The 24,503-nt window shown below is 39.3% G+C and overlaps 1 protein-coding gene across 4 annotated transcripts in view; it reads left to right on the top strand.

The window, feature by feature from the left end:
- LOC134352539 (intermembrane lipid transfer protein VPS13B-like) overlaps nt 1-24,503 on the top strand; it is a 1,085,891-nt gene that overhangs the window by 367,854 nt on the left and 693,534 nt on the right. For all 4 annotated transcript variants that reach the window (XM_063059809.1, XM_063059800.1, XM_063059806.1 and 1 more), the window contains exons 18-19: nt 3,860-3,994; nt 19,648-19,827. In XM_063059809.1, coding sequence (XP_062915879.1) covers nt 3,860-3,994; nt 19,648-19,827 — 315 coding nt within the window. The remainder of the gene's footprint in view (nt 1-3,859; nt 3,995-19,647; nt 19,828-24,503) is intronic.

Here is a 24,503-nt window from a genome sequence, read left to right as displayed (position 1 = left end):
TGGGTTGAAATATCCACCCATTGCTTGTCATTTATTTCCTAGGTATTTATAGCCACAATACAACCCATCTCTGTAATTACTGCACTTCTATTCTGCATTGTTGTTGCTTTACATTGTACAACCTCAATACTCTGTTGTAATGAATTAATTTATGTGACCATTATGCAAGACAAATTTTTCACTGTACATGTGACAATACTAAACTAATTTACTAATTATTGTATAGAAATATAAATGGTCTGTAATAAACATCGAGCCTTCCTCTGAGCAATTTGTTACATAAGGAATCAGAACAAGAATATATTTTTAAGAGGCTTCAACTTGTACTTTATTAAATGTGGGCTCTAGGTCATTCATCACCAATAGTTAAAATGGAATTCAAGCTAAAAGCAAATAGATGCAGGGAATGTTTGCAGTAGTTTTTGCTCACATATGTTTGCCAGAGCTCATGAAATAGAATTCAATCTACAGGTGAGATCATCACTTTCAGTGGCATTTATTTTCCATTTATCTTGCCTCATCGGACAGACATTATATTTGGAGACAGTATCTTCTGAAGGTAGCTTTTAAAAATGAAAATGGCTGACTGTAAAGTCATATCCTTCAAGCAAATGCTGTGCTATATATATAATATGGCATATGATATGCAAGTAAAGCAACTCTGGGTTATGCATAGGTTATTTGCATTAGAAATTGGATTTTTTTTTATTGTTGGTGCATGTTTTTAAAGTATTAATATGTGGATTTGTGAATTTCATTAACCTGCAGTTTACTACTTGTTTTGTTATATTCTCCACTGTTTTTCTGCAACTATATTTGTCAAATATAACAGAATGATGTTTGTGATGCCCATTGAGGAATAATTAACTTTCTCACTAGTATACTCCAGTTATTCCACTGTGAAATTAATATATTTTACTTTTAATGCCTGTAAACTTATTGTCGATAGCTTCCATCCTAATGAAGCAATATTTTTATTGCTAGCTTTTCTATCTGCATGTTTGAAATTGGAACAGTGTAATGACTCAACTCTACAGTTCCTCCCCCTGACAGACTTACATTCCTGAGAACTATTCGTAACCTGAACAGTGCATAAGTTAGAAATGTTTCCTGTCAAACAATATATTTGATTGAGACATAGGGCATCCAAAGGTAATGTCCTGGGCATTTAACCAAACCATCCAGATATTGCCACAAACTGAGACCAAATTCCCACACAGCAGAAGATGCCTGCAGCTCCATAGCAGATGGCAAATCCATCCCATTGGTTTTCCAATGCCCATTTGTACATACAGAAATCGGGCATGAATAATCTGGGGAGAATATAACCTGTATATAATATGTATATAATATGTACCTGTATATAATGTGCAAACTTAAAGCACACGGTATTGGGGGTAAGGTATTGGTGTGGGTGGAGAATTGGTTAGCAGACAGGAAGCAAAGAGTGGGAATAAACGGGACCTTTTCAGAATGGCAGGCGGTGACTAGTGGGGTACCGCAAGGCTCAGTGCTGGGACCCCAGTTGTTTACAATATATATTAATGACTTGGATGAGGGAATTAAATGCAGCATCTCCAAGTTTGCGGATGACACGAAGCTGGGTGGCAGTGTTAGCAGTGAGGAGGATGCTAAGAGGATGCAGGGTGACTTGGATAGGTTGGGTGAGTGGGCAAACTCATGGCAGATGCAATTTAATGTGGATAAATGTGAAGTTATCCACTTTGGTGGCAAAAATAGGAAAACAGATTATTATCTGAATGGTGGCCGATTAGGAAAAGGGGAGGTGCAACGAGACCTGGGTGTCATTATACACCAGTCATTGAAAGTGGGCATGCAGGTACAGCAGGTGGTGAAAAAGGCGAACGGTATGCTGGCATTTATAGCGAGAGGATTCGAGTACAGGAGCAGGGAGGTACTACTGCAGTTGTACAAGGCCTTGGTGAGACCACACCTGGAGTATTGTGTGCAGTTTTGGTCCCCTAATCTGAGGAAAGACATCCTTGCCATAGAGGGAGTACAAAGAAGGTTCACCAGATTGATTCCTGGGATGGCAGGTCTTTCATATGAAGAAAGACTGGATGAACTGGGCTTGTACTCGTTGGAATTTAGAAGATTGAGGGGGGATCTGATTGAAACGTATAAGATCCTAAAGGGATTGGACAGGCTAGATGCGGGAAGATTGTTCCCGATGTTGGGGAGGTCTAGAACGAGGGGTCACAGTTTGAGGATAGAGGGGAAGCCTTTTAGGACCGAGGTTAGGAAAAACTTCTTCACACAGAGTGGTGAATCTGTGGAATTCTCTGCCACAGCAAACTGTTGAGGCCAGTTCATTAGCTATGTTTAAAAGGAAGTTAGATATGGCCCTTGTGGCTACAGGGGTCAGGGGGTATGGAGGGAAGGCTGGGTTCTGAGTTGGATGATCAGCCATGATCATAATAAATGGCGGTGCAGGCTCGAAGGGCCGAATGGCCTACTCCTGCACCTATTTTCTATGTTTCTATGTTTCTATAATGAGTAGCCAGGTAAGGCAAAGGTTAAATTAGTAGAGTAAATAGTTAACAAAATGACCTTATCAGTAAATACATTGTGTGGTTTATTAATAAACTAATTAGTTTGAGTTAAAGAGGAAGCTTGCAGTCACAGCAAAACTATCTCCATTTCAAAATCTCTCAAGTCTGAAACAATATGGACTTTGGACTCAAGTTTTCAGAAAATTTTAAACGAGATTTTGAAATGATGCAATTTTAAACAAAATTAGATATTGTCCTTACCTAAAATATTTGATTTTTTTTCTCTTTGATGATCTGATGCAGATTTGTGAAGAAATAAAGTTTAATTAGCAGAGGAAAGATCCTTGTAATTTGAAGGCACTGTACTTTCCATAGCAGTGTGCAAAAATGTCAAGGTTAGATTTGATGGGTATTGTCATGCACACTTACATTAAACCAATTACTATTGTTGAGTAGTGCTTATCACAAACTAGAGATCGATTCTTTCTTTCAAGTTACTTTCATAGATATGTTCAAAGCTATTTTGTAGTGGTAGCTAAATGCAATCACGGTACTGTTCTGAACTTTTTTAACATTTTTGAGACTGAGAAGGAAGGTGTGTTTTCTATCAGTGTTCATTAGTTTAGATGGATCATATGTTTGTTTGTGATATCTATTTCCATTGAGATGGAACCCTGTTTACACTGTTTGGTTCCTGCTTTGGTTCAAGCTCCACTGTCCCGTTGAGGAACGGTCTGTGCAAGCATAGATGCATGCACAGATTTTCTTCCAATAATTAGGGATGCTTAGAAAGTTTGGACTGGAAGAAACTTTGAACTAATCACTTAACTAAACATTTGAACTAATCAATAAGTTAAGGTTATTTTAAGGAGGCCATTAGGCCACTTTTATAAACTAGGCATGGTGACCACTCTAGCTTGTACTCAATGAAGTGCTGAAACGAACCAATGTGAGACTCGTGCCTCCGGAATTAGTTGTGCTTCATATCCAAATTTACACTGCAGTGCCATAGTAGAATGCACTTGAAGTGTCAGATTAATTTACTGCCCTGTGTTGCAGGTTTAACTGTCTTCATTATCTGTAGCTATCATTCAGAGCAATTTGCAAATCTGAATATTTTGAAAATTAAAAACTGCTTCACAATGTATTTTTCAAAAGATTGAAAGTTAAACCTGTGCTGATTTTTTTTTGCAATTTATGTAATTTTGTACAAAGCTCATACAGTTATATACGAATACACAGTTTGTATAACATTACATCTAAGTGTGGAGAAATAACTCCACTATCTAGAATTCCTAATTATTTAAACACAGCAGACTACTTCATTTGCAATTTTCTTTTATTAGGTGTGAAATCCCAGAATCCATTGCCAACTCTGGAGGGTTCTATCCAAAACGTTGAGTTGAAATTCTGTAGCACATCATTGGTAAAATGTGTTTCGGGGACCATGGGATCAATAAAAGCTTGTGCCAAAGCCCCAGGTATGTGCAGCTGGAACATGTAAAAGTTTATTGCCTGAATAGGAGAATTGACTGATCTCTTTATAAGGGAAGTCACTGAAATTAGAGTTTGCTTGTCTGCCATGAATCAGCTTTCTCTCCCAAAAGGTGTGTTGTTTTGCCAGTGGATAATCTTATTGTGTTAAAAGTTCTACTTACTATATGCAATGATTAGGCAGTGAAAATAATAATCTTATTTACAATCTGGCTGAAACTGCTTTGGAGTTTGTATTCCCTGAAGTTTCACTGTTAAGAATTAATGTATAATTTTTTGATGTACAAGGCTGTCTTAAGGTCTGTGCATGTGGCATGCTCCACTTAATTAAAGCAGTACATTTAGTCATGTTCTTGCAAGAGAAAATGGCTTAAAATGACAGCAGTTAACATACATTCAGAATTGCGTTGATTAATTTAAATTAACTTTGGTTAATCATCTCTATTAAATACAGTTTCAATTTTAACACATTTCATTCAAATTCTTATATACATCCGCAAAACAATTCTATAATCTAAGTAGAGAATAGTTCCTTCCATACCCATGTAAGCCATAAAGTTTAATAGGTCAGTAACTTGTCCTATGTTATTAAACACTAAATGCTTGATGTGAAAATAAATATGCATTGAAGTCCATCTCTCAATTCAAAAGAGCTGAATTTCAGACGTGGAGTTCAATAGGTAATTACCACTACATTGCTCATTTATACTGTAAAGGAGAGAAGAGATTTGACCCTTTTTCTTGGAGTGGTCTCAAATTCTAGAAATGGTGACTATTTGAAATCTATGTTCAGTTTACAAAGTTCAAAGTAAAATTTACTATCAGAGTACATACATGTCACCACATACAATCCTGAGATTCTGTTTCTGCGGCATACTTAGCAAATCTATGGAACAGCAGCTGTTAGCAATGGACAACTGTGCAAATACAGATATAAATAAGTAGCAATAAATAACAAAAACATAAAATAACAAGATAAAAGAGTCCTTAAATGAGTGTAGTTATCCCTTTTTGTTCAAGAGCCTGATGGCTGAGGGGTAGTAACTGTTCTTGAACCTGGTGGTGTGAGTCCTGAGGCTCCTGTATATTCTACCTGATGGCAGCAGCAAGAAAAGAGCAGGACCTGGGTGGTGACGATCTTTGATAATGGATGCTGCTTTTCTACGGCAATGTTTCATGTAGATGTGCTCAAAAGTTGGGAGAGTTTTAAAACAATAATGCTTTAAAATGTGGTATTATCTAGCATTTGTATTTTTAAGTAGTTTCATGAATAACAATGACTTTATTATGAGAAAACGCCAAATAGATGGTATATTGGATTATCATAAAGATCTAAAATGATGAGATTAAACTCTTTCTTATAGATAGTTGTTGGTGTGAAATTTTAATCATCTTCACCTGTTTCTTAGTGACTGAACTCAGTGTGAAACTTCTCTCCTATCTTTATATGAAGTTTGCTGTAGGTTTATGAATGATTGCCAGGATGTCTGATTTCACAAGCGGGAAACATTTCAACTGTCCAACTGAGCTTAATGTTTTGAAATTAAAACACCTTGAAGAAATTAGATGGAGTTTGGGCTTCTCCATGTGCTTCAAATAACAGTGCTGTGTTTCTTCTGAGATTGACCTTTTTAATGGAAGTTAAGTTGAAGTTGCCTTTCCACCATCTACAATGCACAGGCCGGGAGTGTAATGGAATTCTCTCCACATGTGATAAGGAATTCAGTTCCAATAATACTTGAGTCATGACACTGTCCAACGCAAGCACCCTGCTTGATTGGCACCCAATCCATATGAAGTGTGTTCATTGTTTTAATCTATTCTCTCTCTTCAACACCAGCCATGTACAAAAATATATTGGCCATTACAAAACCAGGCTATTTCACCATCATTTTCTAAACCTTTCACCACTACCACCACAATAAATGAGAGAAACAAGCAAAATAAATGCTGATGTTGTAATCTGATACAGAATCACAAGCGGATACAGAGGAGATTGCAGATGCTTGAATCTAGGGCAACAAACAATTTCCTGGAGGCTCTTCGCAAGTTGAGCAGCACCTCTGGGGTAAAAGAGTTGTTGACATCTTGGGTTGAAACCCTACATCACACTGAGGTAGAGGAGAGGGATAATGACATGAAGGGGGCCAATAGGTGATTGGTGAACCAAAAGAGATGGAAGGATGATAAGATCGAATCAGGTAAAGGAGAGGGAGGGGAACATTCTAGATTGAGGCAGAATAAGAATCAGGTTTATGACGCTTAGGTATATTGTATCATGAAATTTGGTCAAGTAGATGATATATGGAGAAAGACAAAAGAAAAGGCAGGGAGCCAGGAGAGGAGAGGGGAGAGGTCAGCAACAAGTATATCCCTTTGGTACTGCTGATGGGGTAGATTCCTTATCAGGCCACAGGAGCAGCAACTAGGTCATGGGCAGTGTTGCTGGTTCTGAGGCTCAGCAGGGAGGGGTAAAGTCAGGCAGAGCGATCGTGATAGGAGACTCAATAGTTAAGGGGATGGGCAGCAGATTCTCTGGCCACAAAAGAGAAGCCAGGATGATGTTTTGCCTCACCGGTGCGAAGGTCAAGGACATCTTTGAGAGACTGCATAAGATTTAAAAGAGGAAGGGTGAGCAGCCAGAGGTCATGATGCTCATTGGCACTAATGACATACATAGAAAGGGGAAATAGGGAGTTATGGAAGACCTCCAAGTTAGTAATCTCTGGATTACTCTCAGTACCAGATGCTAGTCATGGTAGGAATAGAATAATAGTACACATGAATGAGTGGCTGAGGGAGAGGTGCAGGGGGCAGGGTTTCACATTTATCCATAATTGGAATCCCTTCTGAGGAAGTTACTGTATGATGTGTACAAAAAGAGTGGGTTGCACCTGAACCTGAGACCAATATTCTTGTGCTCCAGTTTACTAGAGCTGTTGGGAAGGGTTCAAACTAATTTGACGGGGATGGAAACCAGAGTGATTGGGCTGACAGTGGAGCAATTGGTGCAGAAGTTGATACATTGTGTAGTGAGACTGTGAGGAAGGACAGGCAGATGATAGGGCAAAATTACAGTCTCTGGGATGAGCTGAAGTGTAACATGGGGGCAGAATTGAAAATGGTGGTGAATACAGGACTGAAGGTGTTACACTTGAAAGCATGTAGTATACGGATTGAAGCAGATGTCCTTGTAGTGCAATTAAAGATTGACAGGTGTGATGTTGTGTGCATTACTGAGTTGTAGCTGAAAGAAGATCATAGTTGGGAGCTTAACATCCAAGAATACACCTTGTATCAAAAGGACAGGCAGGTCTTTTCAATGCAAGGGTTGGGGTGGCTCTGCTGGTAAAAAATGAAGTCAAATCCTTAGAGAGGGGTGACATAGGATTGGAAGATGTAAAAACATTGTGGATAGAGTTAAGAAACTGCAACGGTAAAAAGGCCCCGCTGGAAGTTATATACAGGCCCTTAAACAGTATCCAGGAGATGAAAAAGGCATGTAATAAGGGCATTGTTATGATAGTCATGGGGGATTTCAATATGCAGGTAGATTGGGAAAATCAGATTGATGCTGGATTCCAAGAGATGGAATTCATAGAATACCTATGAGATGTCTTTTTCGGGTAGCTTATGGCTGAGCCCACTAGGGGAAAGACAATTCTGGATTGGGTGTTGTGTAATGAACCAGATTTGATTAGGGAGGCAGTGATCATATTATGATAGAATTTACCCTGCAGTTTGAGAAGGAGAAGATAAAGTGGATTACAGGGAGTTTACAGGGGCATGAGAGAGAAGCTGGCCAGAGTTGATTGGAAGGGGACACAAGCAGGGATGATGGCAGAACAGCAGTGGAATGTCTGGGGGACAATTTGGAAGTTGCAGGATAGATACATCCCAAAGCAGTATTCAAAAGGGAGGGTGAGGCAATGTGGCTGATAAGGGAAGTCAAAGACAGCAAAAAAGCAAAAGAGATGTAGCATATGATATGGCACAAAAATTAGTGTGAAGTTGGAGGAGTGGGAAGCTTTTAAAAACCACCAGAAGACAACTAAAAAAAACATAAGTGGAGAAAATACGAAATATGGAAGTAAGCTAACTAATGGTATTAAAAGAAGATACCAAAAGATTTTTTAGACATATAAAGAGTAAAAAAGAGGCAAGAATGGATATAAGACTTTGTATAATGATGCTAGAGTGGTAGTAATGGTGGGCAAAGAAATGGCAGATGATTTTAGTAAGTATTTTGAGTCAGTCTTTACTGTGGAAGACAGCAGCAGTATGCCAGAAGTTCATGAGTATTGAAGGCAGACGTGAGTGTAGTCAGTATTACTAATGAGGTGGTGTTTGGGAAACTGTAAGATCTGAAGGTAGATCTGAAAGTCACCTGGACCAGATGGATGGATCACCAGGGTTCTGAAAACAGTAACTGATGAGGTTGTGGAAGCATTATTAATGGTCTTTCAAGAATCACTAGATTCTGGAATGGTTCTAGAGGACTGGAAAATTGCAAATGTCAATGCGTTTGTTGTTTACTTGGATTTTCTGAAGGCCTTTGACAAGATGCCACATATGAGACTACTCAAGATAATAGCCCATGGTACTACAGGAGAAATACGTGCATGGATGGAAGATTGGCTGAATGGTGGGGGGGGGGGACAAAGAGTGTGAATAAAGGGGTTTTTTGCTGGTTGGCTGCCAGTAACTAGTGGTGTTCCGCAGGGGTTGGTGTTGGAACTTTGTGACCAAGTTTGCAGCTGATACAAAGTTACGTGTTGAGGCATTAGGGAATCTGCAGAAGGATTTGGACAGATTGGGAGAATGGGCTAGGAAATGGCAGATGGAATATAGTGTAGGGAAGTCTATGGTCATGTACTTTGGTAAAAGGAATAATGGCATAGTCTATTTTTTAAATGGAGAGAAATTCCAAAAATCAGTGGTGCAAAATGATTTGGGAGTCCTATTGCAGGATTCCCTAAAGGTTAACTAGCAGGTTAACTTGGTGGTAAGGAAGGAAAATGCAACATTATTATTCTTTTTGACAGGATTAGAGTATAAAAGCAAGGATGTAATGTTGAGACTTTATAAGGCATTGAGGACGTTTGGGTTCATTATCAATGAAAACATGTGTTGACACTGGAGAGGGTCCAGAGGAGGTTCACAAGAATGATTCTGGGAATGAATGGGTTAACATATGAGGAGCGTTTGATGCTCTGTGCCTGTACTTATTGGAATTTAGAAGAATAGGGGGGGATCTCATTGAAACTAATCAAATATTGAAAGGCCTAGATTGAGTGGATGTGGAGATGTTTCTTATATAGTGGAAGTTCAGGACCAGAGGGCACAGTCTCAGAGGGACATCCATTTAGAACAGAGTGAGGGGGAATTTCTTTAGCCGGGGGTGATGAATCTGTGGAATTAACTGCGTTGGAGGCCAAGTCATTGGGTAGTCATTGGGATTGTACAGTTTTGTTCCTATGTCTTATAGTCTTATGGGAGGGTGAATGTAGAGATAACCTAGAGGATGATCACTGGCCACATGAATGCTACCAGATGAGAAAGAAAGGAAGGTGATAATGGAAACCATTAGGGGAGAGTTGAAGGGTGATGGAATCAGAAGTAGACAGGGAATTGGAAGGAGAGGAGGAAGACGAAACTGGATGATTGGGTGTTGGGCAGTCGGGTGGTATGGGAAAGGGTACAGAAATGGAAGGATCAAAGAGAAATGAAAAGGAGGGAGAGGATGGGCTGGCAGGAGAACCAGTGGATGCGAGGGTTCCCTGAAACTGAAAAACCAATGTTCATACCTTTGGGCTATAAGCTATTCAGGTAGAATATGAGTTGTTGTTAATTTAGTTTGCTTTGAGTTCCACCCTGCAGTAGGGAAGGCCGAGGATGGGCTTGTTGGTGTAGGAATGAGAAGAGGAATTGAAATGGCATGCAACTGGGAGCTCGGAATGGTCACTGTGGACAGAATGCAAGTGCTCTGGAAATGCAAACAATGGCCTTGATATATAATGCCATTTCTGTTTCCTCATCATCAACACCCTGGAAGTCAGCACTGAACAGGATCTCAGCAGGACCACCTGCATAATACTGTGGCTACTTCAGTGGGGCAAATCTACTGAGCCTGAAGTGATTCACTTTCTTACAATACAAATTATTGACTTGTACACATGCAAAGTATCATAAGAAATGAAACAAATTCTGGAGCAAACTATTTGTTTGCCAGTTACTCAACTGACTAGCTTAAAAATCCTCCAAATCCACCACCTTTATGTTGTAGTGAGGATATGTACAGTCATAATGGCAAAAAGTTCCCATGGTTTCTGTGGTACTACCTCCCAATTTGTTGCCACTGTCTAGAGCCATTGACATCCATACGGTAATAGTGCAACACTGCAAGTATTCAGGCCCCTTGGCTCATCCAGTGTGTGCTGACCATACTGTCCACCCAACTAGTCCCAATTTCATGTAAACAACAGGAATTCTGCAGATGTTGGAAATTCAAGCAACACACATAAAAGTCCTGACGAAGGGTCTCGGCCTGAAACGTCGACTGCACCTCTTCCTAGAGATGCTGCCTGGCCTGCTGCGTTCACCAGCAACTTTTATGTGTGTTGCCCAATTTCATGTGTTCAGCCAATATCCTTGTAAGCCCTGTTCCTCCACGTAGTTACATAGCCAGGTGTTTCTCAATTGATACTGTTTTATCTGCTTCTTGTCTCGAAGGACAAGAGCCCACAGCAGCCACCTTCTGACTTGAATGTTTAATGTTGTTCTACTGTAAGTTCTAGGTCACTATCCTGGATCTTCTTCAAAGACAATGTTCACATGAGTGGCATCCCCAGATAGTCTGTAGTAGTTCAAGTGAGTATCCACTCAGCATCTGTTCGTGCACAACCAGGGAATGTCCACAAAATCACCACACAAGTGAAAAAGTTAATAAAACAATAGACCATATATAACAAGAATTCATATATTTCAGATTTGAATATAAAAGCCACTAATGTCCAGAAACTTATTTTTTCCTACTCACCGGACTGACTGAAACTTCAATACGCTAAATGGACATTGAATCTTTGGACACTACCTCACTTTTTAAAATAGTTCCATTTTGCACAATTTTTATAAACTATTCAATATATGTATACTGTAATTGATTTACTTGTTTATTTCTTTATTATTTTTATTTTATTTATTATTTTTTCTCTGCTAGATCATGTATTGCATTGAACTGCTGCTGCTAAGATAACAAATTTCACGGCACATGCCTGTGATAAAATACCTGATTCTTATTCTACCTCTGAATGTTTAACCAGCCCCTCCCCCACCATCCCAATAAAAATTCAAAGGATGAATCTTATTTATCTTTTTTCTCTTATTTCATTCAAATATTCTATTTCCTTAGTTTTTCAGGTATATTTGGATCTATCACATTTCTCTTTTGTTCTGGTTTGTCTTCTTTACATTCTTTTACTCTTTTATTTCTTTCTCTCAAGGATTTCTGAGAAATCTCTGAGGTTTGATTAAATAGTTCCGAATCTAAGTGGAATCATTCCAGGATTTTAGATAAACATTAGTGGCTTCTGATCGAGTATTGGACAGTACTTAGTTTCTGTTTTAAAAGTTGGGTGAACAATTGATACCGTAAATGTATTGCTTTGGTGTGAAATAATGGTACTGCAAGTCCTGTAACTCCAGTGTGAATAGTTGCCTCAACTGCTGAGACTGATTATTCATTTGTTTGTGAAATCTGCCTTTTCAAGTGGTGGGTGGTCATCTAGTACTGCAACAAAGATCTTAATCCAACATTCTATTCAAATTGTTGGTTTAATAACTCTACTGAGATCTAAATATTTAGTTTATTTTCATGGTGCTTTGCTCATGTTGGGGTTTTTTAAATCCATTATAACAGCACATACTGTCCCTAGATAGAAACATAGAAAAATAGAAAACAGGTGCAGGAGTAGGCCATTCAGCCCTTCAAGCCTGCACCGCTGTTCAGTATGATCATGGCTGATCATCCAACTCAGAACCCTGTACCAGCCTTCCCCCCATACCCCCTGATCCCTTTAGCAACAAGGTCCATATGTAACTCCCTCTTAAATATAGCCAATGAACTGGCCTCAACTGTTCCCTGTGGCAGAGAATTCCACAGATTCACCACTCTCTGTGTGAAGAAGTTTTTCCTAATCTCGGTCCTAAAAGGCTTCTCCTTTATCCTCAAACTGTGACCCCTCGTTCTGGACTTCCCCAACATCGGGAACAATCTTCCTGCATCTAGCCTGTCCAATCCCTTTAGGATTTTATATGTTTCAATAAGATCCCCCCTCAATCTTCTAAATTCCAGAGAGTATAAGCCTAGTCGATCCAGTCTTTCATCATATGAAAGTCCTTCCATCCCAGGATTCAAACTGGTGAACCTTCTTTGTACTCCCTCTATGGCAAGGATGTCTTTCCTCAGATTAGGGGACCAAAACTGCACACAATACTCCAGGTGTGGTCTCACCAAGGCCTTGTACAACTGCAGTAGTACCTCCCTGCTCCTGTACTCGAATCCTCTTGCTATGAATGCCAGCATACCATTTGCCTTTTTCACCGCCTACTGTACCTGCATGCCCACTTTCAATGACTGGTGTATAATGACACCCAGGTTTCGTTGCACCTCCCCGTTTCCAAATCGGCCACCATTCAGATAATAATCTGTTTTCCTGTTTTTGCCACCAAAGTGGATAACCTCACATTTATCCACATTAAATTGCATCTGCCTTGAATTTGCCCACTCACCTAACCTATCCAAGTCACCCTGCATCCTCTTAGCATCCTCCTCACAGCTAACACTGCCGCCCAGCTTCGTGTCATCCGCAAACTTGGAGATGCTGCCTTTAATTCCCTCATCTAAGTCATTAATATATATTGTAAACAACTGGGGTCCCAGCACTGAGCCTTGCGGTACCCCACTAGTCACTGACTGCCATTCTGAAAAGGTCCCGTTTATTCCCACTCTTTGCTTCCTGTCTGCCAACCAATTCTCTGTCCACATCAATACCTTACCCCCAATACCATGTGCTTTAAGTTTGCACACTAATCTCCTGTGTGGGACCTTGTCAGAAGCCTTTTGAAAATCCAAATATACCACATCCACTGGTTCTCCCCTATCCACTCTACTAGTTACATCCTCAAAAAATTCTATGAGATTCGTCAGACATGATTTTCCTTTCACAAATCCATGCTGACTTTGTCCGATGATTTCACTGCTTTCCAAATGTGCTGTTATCACATTTTTGATAACTGACTCTAGCATTTTCCCCACCACCGATGTTAGGCTAACCAGTCTATAATCCCCTGGTTTCTCTCTCCCTCCTTTTTCAAAAAGTGGGGTTACATTAGCCATCCTCCAATCCTCAGGAACTAGTCCAGAATCTAAAGAGTTTTGAAAAATTACCACTAATGCATCCACTATTTCTTGGGCTACTTCCTTAAGCACTCTGGGATGCAGACCATCTGGCCCTGGGGATTTATCTGCCTTTAATCCCTTCAATTTACCTAACACCACTTCCCTACTAACATATATTTCCCTCAGTTCCTCCATCTCACTGGACCCTCTGTCCCCTACTATTTCCGGAAGATTATTTATGTCCTCCTTAGTGAAGACAGAACCAAAGTAGTTATTCAATTGGTCTGCCATGTCCTTGCTCCCCGTAATCAATTCACCTGTTTCTGTCTGTAGGGGACCTACATTTGTCTTAACCAATCTTTTTCTTTTCACATATCTATAAAAGCTTTTACAGTCAGTTTTTATGTTCCCTGCCAGTTTTCTCTCATAATCTTTTTTCCCCTTCCTAATTAAGCTGTTTGTCCTCCCCTGCTGGACTGTGAATTTCTCCCAGTCCTCAGGTGAGCCACTTTTTCTGGCTAATTTGTATGCTTCTTCTTTGGAATTGATACTATCCCTAATTTCCCTTGTCAGCCACGGGTGCACTACCTTCCTTGATTTATTCTTTTGCCAAACTGGGATGAACAATTGTTGTAGTTCGTCCATGCGATCTTTAAATGCTTGCGATTGCGTATCCACTGTCAACCCTTTAAGTGTCATTAGCCAGTCTATCTTAGCTAATTCAGGTCTCATACCTTCAAAGTTTCCCTTCTTTAAGTTCAGAACCTTTGTTTCTGAATTAACTATGTCACTCTCCATCTTAGTAAAGAATTCCACCATATTATGGTCACTCTTACCCAAGGGGCCTCTCACGACAAGATTGCTAATTAACCCTTCCTCATTGCTCAATACCCAGTCTAGAGTAGCCTGCTCTCTAGTTGGTTCCTTGACATGTTGGTTCAAAAAACCATCCAGCATACATTCCAAGAAATCCTCTTCCTCAGCACCCTTACCAATTTGGTTCACCCAATCTATATGTAGATTGAAGTCACCCATTATAACTGCTGTTCCTTTATTGCACACATTTCTAATTTCCTGTTTAAAACCATCCCCAATCTCTCTACTACTGTTAGGTGGCCTGTACACAACTCCCACCAGCGTTTTCTGCCCCTTAGTGTTATGCAGCTCTACCCATATCGATTCCACATCCTCCTGGCTAATGTCCTACCTTTCTATTGTGTTAATCTCCTCTTTAACCAGCAATGCTACCCCACCTCCTTTTCTTTCATGTCTATCCCTCCTGAATATTGAATATCCCTGAATGTTGAGCTCCCATCTCTGGTCACCTTGGAGCCATGTCTCTGTGATCCCAACTATATCATATTCATTAATAACAATCTGCACTTTTAATTCATCCACCTTGTTACGAATGCTCCTTGCATTGACACACAAAGCCTTCAGGCTTGCTTTTACAACACTCTTAGCCCTTATACAATTATGTTGAAAAGTGGCCCTTTTTGATTTTTGCCCTGGATTTGCCGGCCTGCCACTTTTACTTTTCAGCTTGCTACTTTTTGCTTCTACCCTCATTTTACACCCCTCTGTCTCTCTGCACTTGTTCCCATCCCCCTGTTGTGAACTAACCTCCTCTCTCCTAGTCTCTTTAATTTGATTCCCACCCCCCAACCATTCTAGTTTAAAGTTACCTCAGTAGCCCTTGCAAATCTCCCCGCCAGGATGTTGGTCCCCCTAGGATTCAAGTGTAACCCGTCCTTTTTGAACAGGTTATACCTGCACCAGAAGAGGTCCCAATAGATAACAGATGGATTCCGTTTTTACAATTGTCTTTGTCAAAAATAACACGATATGGGAACCATACCTCCAAAGTATTATAATGAATGGCATTAAAAACATTTGAGGCAAAAAAGGAAGAAGAATTACAGAAAGTAGAGAGAGAGAGAAAATTAGTTCTGCAGTTTGTAGAAGCAAATATAGAGAGTAAAGTCAGAATTTTTAATTTAATAATATTTTGGGAGCGCACAGTCGAGATATTCTAACCTGGGTATGGCTTGTAAGTTCAAGAATGGAAATCTGATTGGATGAGACAGATCAATCAGGAGGGACGGACTATAGGGTTATGAATACCACTGGGCTAGGCATGCATCATTCACCATTCACCGGGCATCATCCCTGATGAAGATGGCGGAGTTTATCATCAAAACATTGGTTATAATCGATACCTATACCTGGGTGGAAGCCCAAGAAGAGTTTATTCAAAATTATATATTATTCTGGTTTAGATCTCATATTAAATATCATCTGCAGACATCCATATCTGTAAGTATCTACAAACCCCATTTCCAGAAAAGTTGGGATATTTTCCAAAATGCAATAAAAACAAAAATCTGTGATACATTAATTCACATGAACCTTTATTTAACTGACAAAAGTACAAAGAAAAGATTTCCAATAGTTTTACTGACCGACTTAATTGTATTTTGTAAACATATACAAGTTTAGAATTTGATGGCTGCAACACACTCTACAAAAGTTGGGACAGAGGCATGTTTACCATTGTGTTACATCACCTTTCCTTTTAATAACACTTTTTAATCATTTTGGAACTGAGGATACTAATTGTAGTAGATTTGCAATTGGAAATTTTGTCCATTCTTGCTTGATATAAGCCTTCAGCTGCTCAACAGTCCGTGGTCTCCGTTGTCTGATTCCCCTCTTCATGATGCGCCATACATTTGCAATAGGAGATAGATCTGGACTGGCAGCAGGCCAGTCAAGCACACGCACTCTGTGTCTACAAAGCCACGCTGTTGTAGCCCGTGCAGAATGTGGTCTGGCATTGTCCTGCTGAAATAAGCATGGACGTCCCGGGAAGAGACGTCGCCTTGATGGCAACAGATGTCTCTCTAAAATCCTAATATACGCCTCAGAGTCAATGGTACCTTCACATACATGCAACTCACTCATGCCGTGGGCACTGGTGCACCCGCATACCATCACAGATGCTGGCTTTTGCACCTTTCGCTGATAACAATCTGGATGGTCGTTTTCATCTTTGGCACAGAGAACTCGACGCCTGTTTTTTCCGAAAACTAGCTGAAATGTGGACTCATCTGACCACAGCACACGGTTCCACAGTCTTTCGGTCCATCTGAGATGAGCTCGGGCCCAGAGAACTTGCCGGCGTTTCTGCATAAAGTTGATGTATGGCTTCCTCCCTGCGTAATACAGTTTCAAGTTGCATTTCTGGATGCAGGGACGGACTGTCTTGAATGACAATGGTTTTCCGAAGTACTCCCGAGCCCAGGTGGCTATAATTGTCACAGTAGCATGACGGTTTCTTAGGCAGCGCCACCTGTGGGCTCAAAGATCACGCGCATTCAACAGTGGTTTCCAACCTTGACCTTTATGCACTGAGATGTCTCTGAATTCTCTGAATCTTTTCACAATATTATGTACTGTAGATGTTGAAAGACCTAAATTCTCTGCAATCTTGCGTTGAGAAATGTTCCTTTTGAACTGACTAACAATTCTCTCACGAATTTTGGCACAAAGGGGTGAGCCACGACCCATCTTTGCTTGCAAAGACTGAGCCTTTGATGGACGCTACTTTTATACCCAGTCATGATACCTCACCTGCTACCAATTAGCCTGCTTAATGTGGAGTCTTCCAAACCGGTGTTACTTGAATATTCTGTGCACTTTTCAATCTTACTTTAACTCTGTCCCAACTTTTGTTGAGTGTGTTGCAGCCATCAAATTCTAAATTTGTGTATATTTACAAAATACAATTAAGTTGGTCAGTAAAACTAGTGAAAATCTTTTCTTTGTACTTTTGTCAGTTAAATAAAGGTTCGCGTGAACTAACATATCACAGATTTTTGTTTTTATTGCATTTTGGAAAATATGCCAACTTTTCTGGAAATGGGGTTTGTATATCAACAAATCAGTCTTCGTAGTGGAGGTATAAAGGCTTGGAAATTGGACATTGCTTCAATTGGATTCTTAATGTAAAAATTGGACATTGCTTCAATTGGATTCTTAATGTACTGTATGCTATGCTTGTATCCAATGACAACCATGGCTACCAAGGTTGAAGTAATATCACCCTGGCTTCTGTGATTGCAGTTTGAATTATCCCAACACTTGAGACTGACTATATTTGAATACAGAAGTACAGGTCAGTTGGTTATCTTCATTTGTTTATTATTTGTGAGCTGCAGTGCCAACTTGAAGTCTCAGAGGCGGCTTCCTTATCATGGAGGAGTTGGGAGGACTGGGATGGTGGTGGGATAACGTGGAGGAAGAGTGCTAATTCAAGCAGTTGCAATGTTAGCTGAAGTTCTTGGCAATTATGTTGAGGGGAGGATGGAACCTGAAACAAGAAGGTTAGCTGCTTTGTAAGGCAAACATAAGGATTTGATGCTTACTTTTTCAGAATGCAGCAATCCTTTAAGAGTTGCAAGAACTATACTACAGAATGTATGGCTCTTAGGCTCCGTCCACAGTAGACCGGATAATTCTAAAAACGCCGGTTTCGCATAAAAACGATAGGCATCCACACCAGGCATTTTTGAAAATACCTCCATCCATATTAAAACGGGTATTTGGCTGTATCTTGTCCTACTGGGCATGCGCAAGCCACACAGAAAACAAGTGAAGAGGAAACGGTATACTTGGTGCTCGTTTGTCCAAAAACATTTCCTGCAGCCATAGTCTCTTCACCGATGAAAGGGACGGCAATTACGGCTAAATGCAATCAGGCTTGTTACTGGGCAAAAGTGAAATTTGCTGTTACCTCATTTGTTTGCCTTTACTTTTGCCATGTCTTTGTGTACTATTTTGTTGTATTTAACATGTACAATAAAACGAGTTGCTGGGCAAAAGTGACAGTTGCACTTATTGAATGTTTGCACAAGCAATACATTAATAAAGCTCCTTGTTAAATGTATAAAACATGTCTGCATCAGTGTTATCTTGTATTTCCATACAATGTTACATTAGGCTGTTATACATCTATTGTCAGATATTGTTGTTGTGGTGTTGGAGGTTGTGTTCAAGAAAACAGTGAAATGCTGTGATGCCACCACCATTTGTTCCGGCACATCATGACAGTGTTTTTAAAATTAGCCGGTTACCCCGTAAGCACTGCAATGGCCAACTGGCGTTTTCAGATTTAAACACTCTGGAGAGTGTTTTAGAAAAGCTCCGTTTTCGAGGGAGGAAAACGCCACTTCACTGTGGATGGAGGATCAAAACGAAGAGAAAAAGCTTTGGTTACGGATTTATCCAGTCTAGAGTGGACGTAGCCTTAGTGTGATCATTTGCAATCACATTTTATTAAATAGGTCTGGAGAAGGTGTTAAGATGTCTTTTGTTTTGTTCATGCATTGTAGGCTCATAGGGAGGAGCTTTAACCAGCACTGCAGGCTGCAGACTTTCTTTCTGTATAGAGTGGTTGGTTGTATTCCGACCATCCCCTTGGAGAACTTCTCTATGTTGTAAACAAGCACACAGACCCAAATTTTAAGGCCATTAGGTTGTAAACAAACACATATACTCCAATTTTAAGGCCATTCGGTACTTATTGACAATTCTTTGCTTGTGGCTTGGATCGTTTAAAAGAAAAATCAGATTACCCTTTCAATCTTTTGTTATGTATTTTTGGTTTGCTGTGGTAGAAAAAGTAAATTAATTATATTGGACAGTATTGTGTTCCTATGAAATAACTTCACTTGCCAAGATTCCACAGAGCAAATCCTACAGAACTTCCCCAAGGGCTTGCTGCATATTTTTAATTCACTGGAATGACATGCTTATTCTAATGAATGGCTTGCTCTGATCACTTGAGAGAAGTGAATTTATATAAAATCATCTTATTGTCCAAGTATCTTCAACTAGGTGATGTCCCCTGGAAATTCTGAGTAAAACAATAAAAACATATTCCATAAAGGTGTTATTCCCCGAAACAGCTTATGTCAAGGATATTCCATTGTGGGTTGAAAAACCTTGGATGTATCTGAGGCAGTGGAACAACATTCTCTTGGCGAATGGGAAAGACTTTTTGTTGTTTTTTTATTGAATATGTTTTTCTCACAGTATCATTTCAAGTTAAGATTCCAGGTAAATAGGTCAATGTGCTTTGCCTTTCTTCTTGGTTGTTAGGATGTTTGTTTGTGTATGATTTGAGAAATTAATATATTAAAAGGAAGTTGTTGACAGAATCCTTTTAACCAAATCTAGGAAGAAGTGATGGGATGAAGGAAAAGCTGATTCCATTAATACAAGGACCTTCAGACACAAGAGATTTGCATAAGAGCAAATGGCTGAATGAAAGTAGGAAACCAGAGTCTCTTTTAGCTCCTGACCTGCTTGCTTTCACTATCCAGATTCCTCTGCACATGGACAGCTATCACAGCTCTGGTAAGAATTAACTCTGGATATTCTATTTTTCTTCTTTTGGGAACTTCTATCATGATAATAGATGAGCACCATTTTATTTCAAGGTATTTATGAGTGACAACCCTGATACAAGTTGCACGTGTACCATCTGATGAAATTATGAACATTAATCACTATATTAATCATAAATACACTCAACTCAGCCCAACATTGTTTATTATGCAGATTTAAAATTACTATCTGCTGAATGAAGTAACATTTTTGTCAAACATGAAGAATATAATTGTTCTCCTCTTACATTACATGTTCTCTGTTTCATGCTGACAGTAGATAAAGGAGCAAAGAGCTGGAATGAATTTTAATCTTTTGGGAATTTATTTTATGTAATTTACAACTCTTGTCCAATATGTAATTCTTGGGTCTAAAAGAAGATTTAAGTAAATTGATGTGGACTATGTAAATACTACTGAAGTTGCACATGATTGCAAAAATGAAACCATTATGAAAACGATAGGTTTTAGGAGATTAGATACTGGAACCCATTTGGAAAATAACATTGTTATATTTGAGAGCCATGTTTTAAAAGAACAGTTAATTAAAGTGTGGGCTTATCAATGTGACTGTTATCATCTAATAAAACTGAAAATTCACCAAATGCCATGGATAGAGTTCATTTCTATGACGTTTTGTCAGAATGGGTGCCATTTGAACAAATTTTAATGCTGTTCTGATATTTTTTTTACCAATAATAGGTTAGTCAGATTTTATTAAAATTGTAGAATTAATGTGTTTCGCGTATCTGTCTTTTAGTGTAATGTTGTCCACAACGTTTCTGGAAACATAGATTCATTTCTTAGCTCTATCTATTCAAGATTGTTCTGTAACAAATAGGATCTTCACCAAATTGAGCTATAACACTTCATACAAAAAACTACATCCAATTTTCTGATAACAGAAACCAACTTGGTCTTAGCAGAATGTTGCAAATTTTAGTCATTTTGTTCAACTTGATGACTGTTGTTACACTACCTTGTGTTCAGTATAGTTATAGAGCAATGTCTCACACAATATGTCAGTTATTGATTTGGGAGTGGTGTATATACTTGGGCTCACACCAGTTAATTGTACAGCAATCTTCAAGATCCATCATTGTTTAACTGATATGTCAGCCAAAATAATGTTTTAAATTTTGAAGGATTGGAATTAATTTTTTTTCGGATTGCAATTATAACATGTTTCCTGTAAGTTACAAAGAAACTGTTGTTTTCGAGGGATGTTTTGGTGAATCCACAAAATTAATTAATACAACAATGAATGCTTCAGATATGTTGTTGGAAATATTAGTGATATTTTTAGCCTAAGGAACTATGTTCTACAATACCTCTAGTATGACTTGAACTGGAATTAAGCATTTTAAGATCAATTGCATATCTCCTGATTTGGCTTGGTATTAATTTTATTGTTTTAATGTTTTTGTGATGTACTTTGTTATGGTAAAGGTCTGAGGTAAATGGAAGGTTTTACTGCTGTGTATATTTAAAATTGAATGACCTTTCTCCTTCCTGTTTTTGAATTTCTTATTGTTATTTTCAGTTCCTGATGCTCTTCCTCCCAATCTCTAGGGCTTCTAGGGCCAAAGTCCTCTGAAACAGGGATTCCCAACCTTTTTATGCCATGGACCCCTCCCATTAACCGAAGGGTCTGTGCACCTCAGGTTGGGAACTTCTGCTCTTTTATTGGAAGTCCTAAATTCTGCTATTTGATCATCCTGAATTTAAAGACCCTACCAGCAGTGGCTGTTTCTTCAGTTGACTAAAACCTAAACTGTGGTATTCCCTTTGGAAAATCCTTACCTGTTCTTCTGGTCTTGATCTGAAATACTAACAAACCATTTACCTTCATGGATATTACTTGACATACTGAGTTCCTCCAGCTTTTTGGTTTACTGTTTGTTGGAGAGATAATCTCATGAACAATCATTCTGCTTTGATATTTCCATATGTGACTAATTTGTACGTATTTGATAATGCTATTCTGAACCCATGAGAATGTCCAGTAGCATAGAGGCACTCTGTGATTATAGGTTGCTGTCGTTTACTTCAATCAGCTGTTTGACGACACAAATTATCACAGTAATTGAAACCTGCAGTTGTAATGAAGCCACTTGATCTGCTGCATTTTACTAGCTATTTAAAGGAGCAGTTACAATTGCATCATTTGTTTTTTCAGATCCCTGTATCCCCAACTCCCTTTTAAAGTACTTATGGATCAAATTCCATCATATTTTCAGGTGGAGTGTCCAGATCACAATTATTTTCTCAGTGAAAACAAAATTTCCTTAATTTTGTTTTTGTGATTTTCGCAGTGGTTTAATTTAGGGCTGCTGGTGATTAACCTAGTGAGAGAAGGGAAGAGTTTTTCTTTTTTAGAACTTCTGTTGATGATATTTAAAATCTGTATCAAATCATCTCCTATTTTTTACTATTTGAATAACAAGCTGTAAGTTTTCCATTCTTGCTTCAAGGTCTGGTACAAGACAAAAACAGTCTGGGATGCTGGGATGTTGAACAAAAATAAAACACTGGACAAATGTGTTGAGCAGCATATAGTGTATGTTGATATTTGTGGTTGAGCCATGAATCAGGTGTGGTAGAAGAGTGGAATAGAGGACTAAAAAAACAAGATTGTGAGCTTGTCCATATGATAGAAAGTTAATTTTTAATAATTTAGTATTTTTGGAAAAAAAAGTTAGTTTCTGTTGGGGTGAATATGAAAGCACAGAATTACTGGAAACCACAACTCCACCCCACACCTCTTCTCTGTTGACATGTGATGCTCAGAATGGGCTGCAGTACTCTTGTGGAAGTCTAATCAGTGTTTTATGAAATTTTAATATGATCTCAAGGAAACGGCACATCTCCGCACTAAACTCAATTGTCTTTGCAGTGTGAAAAAGAACTTATATGGCACAGGCACCACTTCTAACAAAGATTGATAAAGGCAGTAACAAGAAGAGAAATACGGATATTCCCATCGAGCATTGCATTTTTTTTCACGTTTGGCTTTTGATTACTTTCGCATGATACTTTCGCATGAACATAACTTCCCATGTGCCAATGTAGCTTCAACACACAAAGAACAGACAATCAATCAGGAGTATTAATTGCAACTTTCAAAAGCTCTTTAGTACAACAAAACAGTTCAGATATTTTAGCTGTGTCTTCAAATCAGAATCAGAATTATGTTTAATATCCTTGCAAGCAACATACGTCATGAAAAGAATACATGACGATAATATTGAAAAAATAAGTAAATCAATTAAAGTAAGTACATATATATATTAAATAGTTAAATTAAAAATAGTGCAAAATTAGAAATAATAAAAAAGTGAGTCCCTTGTCCATTTGTCCCTCCCCACAGATCTCCCTCCTGGCACTTATCTTTGCAAGCAGAACAAATGCTACACCTGCCTGTACATCTTCTACCTCACTACAGGTGTCCCCCGCTTTTCGAACATTCGCTTTACGAAACCTCACTGTTACGAAAGACTTACATTAGTACCCTGTTTTCGCTTTCAGAAGGTGTTTTCACTGTTACGAAAAAAAAGCAGCGCGCGATAAAAAGTCAGCACACGCCCCGAGCAGCCGCTCTCCCCCGGATTCGGAACAGCACTGCTTAAACACGTTGCATTGAGCAGCCATTAGCAAGATGAGTACTGAGGTATCGGATAAGCCTGAAAGAGCTCGTAAGGGTGTTACACTTAGCATAAAACTAGACATAATTAAGCGTTTTGATCGTGGTGAACGAAGTAAGGACAACGTGAGTTTGGCTTGTGGAAGCTGACAAACATGATGTTGAAGAGGTTTTGGCATCCCATGACCGAGATCTGATAGATGAAGAGCTGATGCAATTGGAAGAAAAAAGGATAACAATTGAAACCGAATGCAGTAGCGAAATGAATGTGAAGCAACTACATGAGATTTTTGCTGCAATGATAAAGTACGACTTTAATTTTCAAAGGGTACGTAGGTTTAGGGGATATTTACAAGATGGTTTGAGTCCTTACAAAGAACTGTGTGATAGAAAACTGCGCGAGGCTCAGCAGTCAAGCAAGCCTTCCACATCAGCCACAGCAGATGACGAACTTCGACCTTCGACATCGCGGCGGGCAGAGATAGAAGATGACCAGCCTGCTCTAATGGAAACAGACGATGACGAGATGACACCCCAGTGTCCCACCACCCCAACCCCCAGGCCATGGACAGATACCAATTTGCAGAGAATGCAGCGGTAGCCGGGGGGCACACAGCGCTTCTTTAAGAAAAAGCTGAAATAAACATGCTAATTAATTAGGTGCCGCCCGACACGTAATTGTCGGCCCAGATCAGAGACGATGCAATCGGAAATCGGCACTGATCTGGGCTGACAATTACGTGTCAGACGGCACCTAATTAATTAGCTTGTTTGTTTTGGCTTTTTTCTTGAAGATGTACTGTGTGCCTCCCGGCTACCGCTGCACCCCTACATGCTTCATGGATCGGTATCGGTTGGTGGCCCGAAGGGTGGGGGCAACTGCACCACCCAACCTGCGACGACTTAGTCTAACACACCATCATCAGTGTGCTCAGCGCTGAACCAATTCCGGTAAGTGATACTACACTGTACATACATTATTTCTGCTTTATATAGGCTGTGTA

The sequence above is a fragment of the Mobula hypostoma genome, chromosome 1 (assembly GCF_963921235.1).
Source record: "Mobula hypostoma chromosome 1, sMobHyp1.1, whole genome shotgun sequence".
Taxonomy (NCBI): Eukaryota; Metazoa; Chordata; class Chondrichthyes; order Myliobatiformes; family Myliobatidae; genus Mobula; species Mobula hypostoma.
This window is presented reverse-complemented; position numbering and strand designations above follow the sequence as displayed.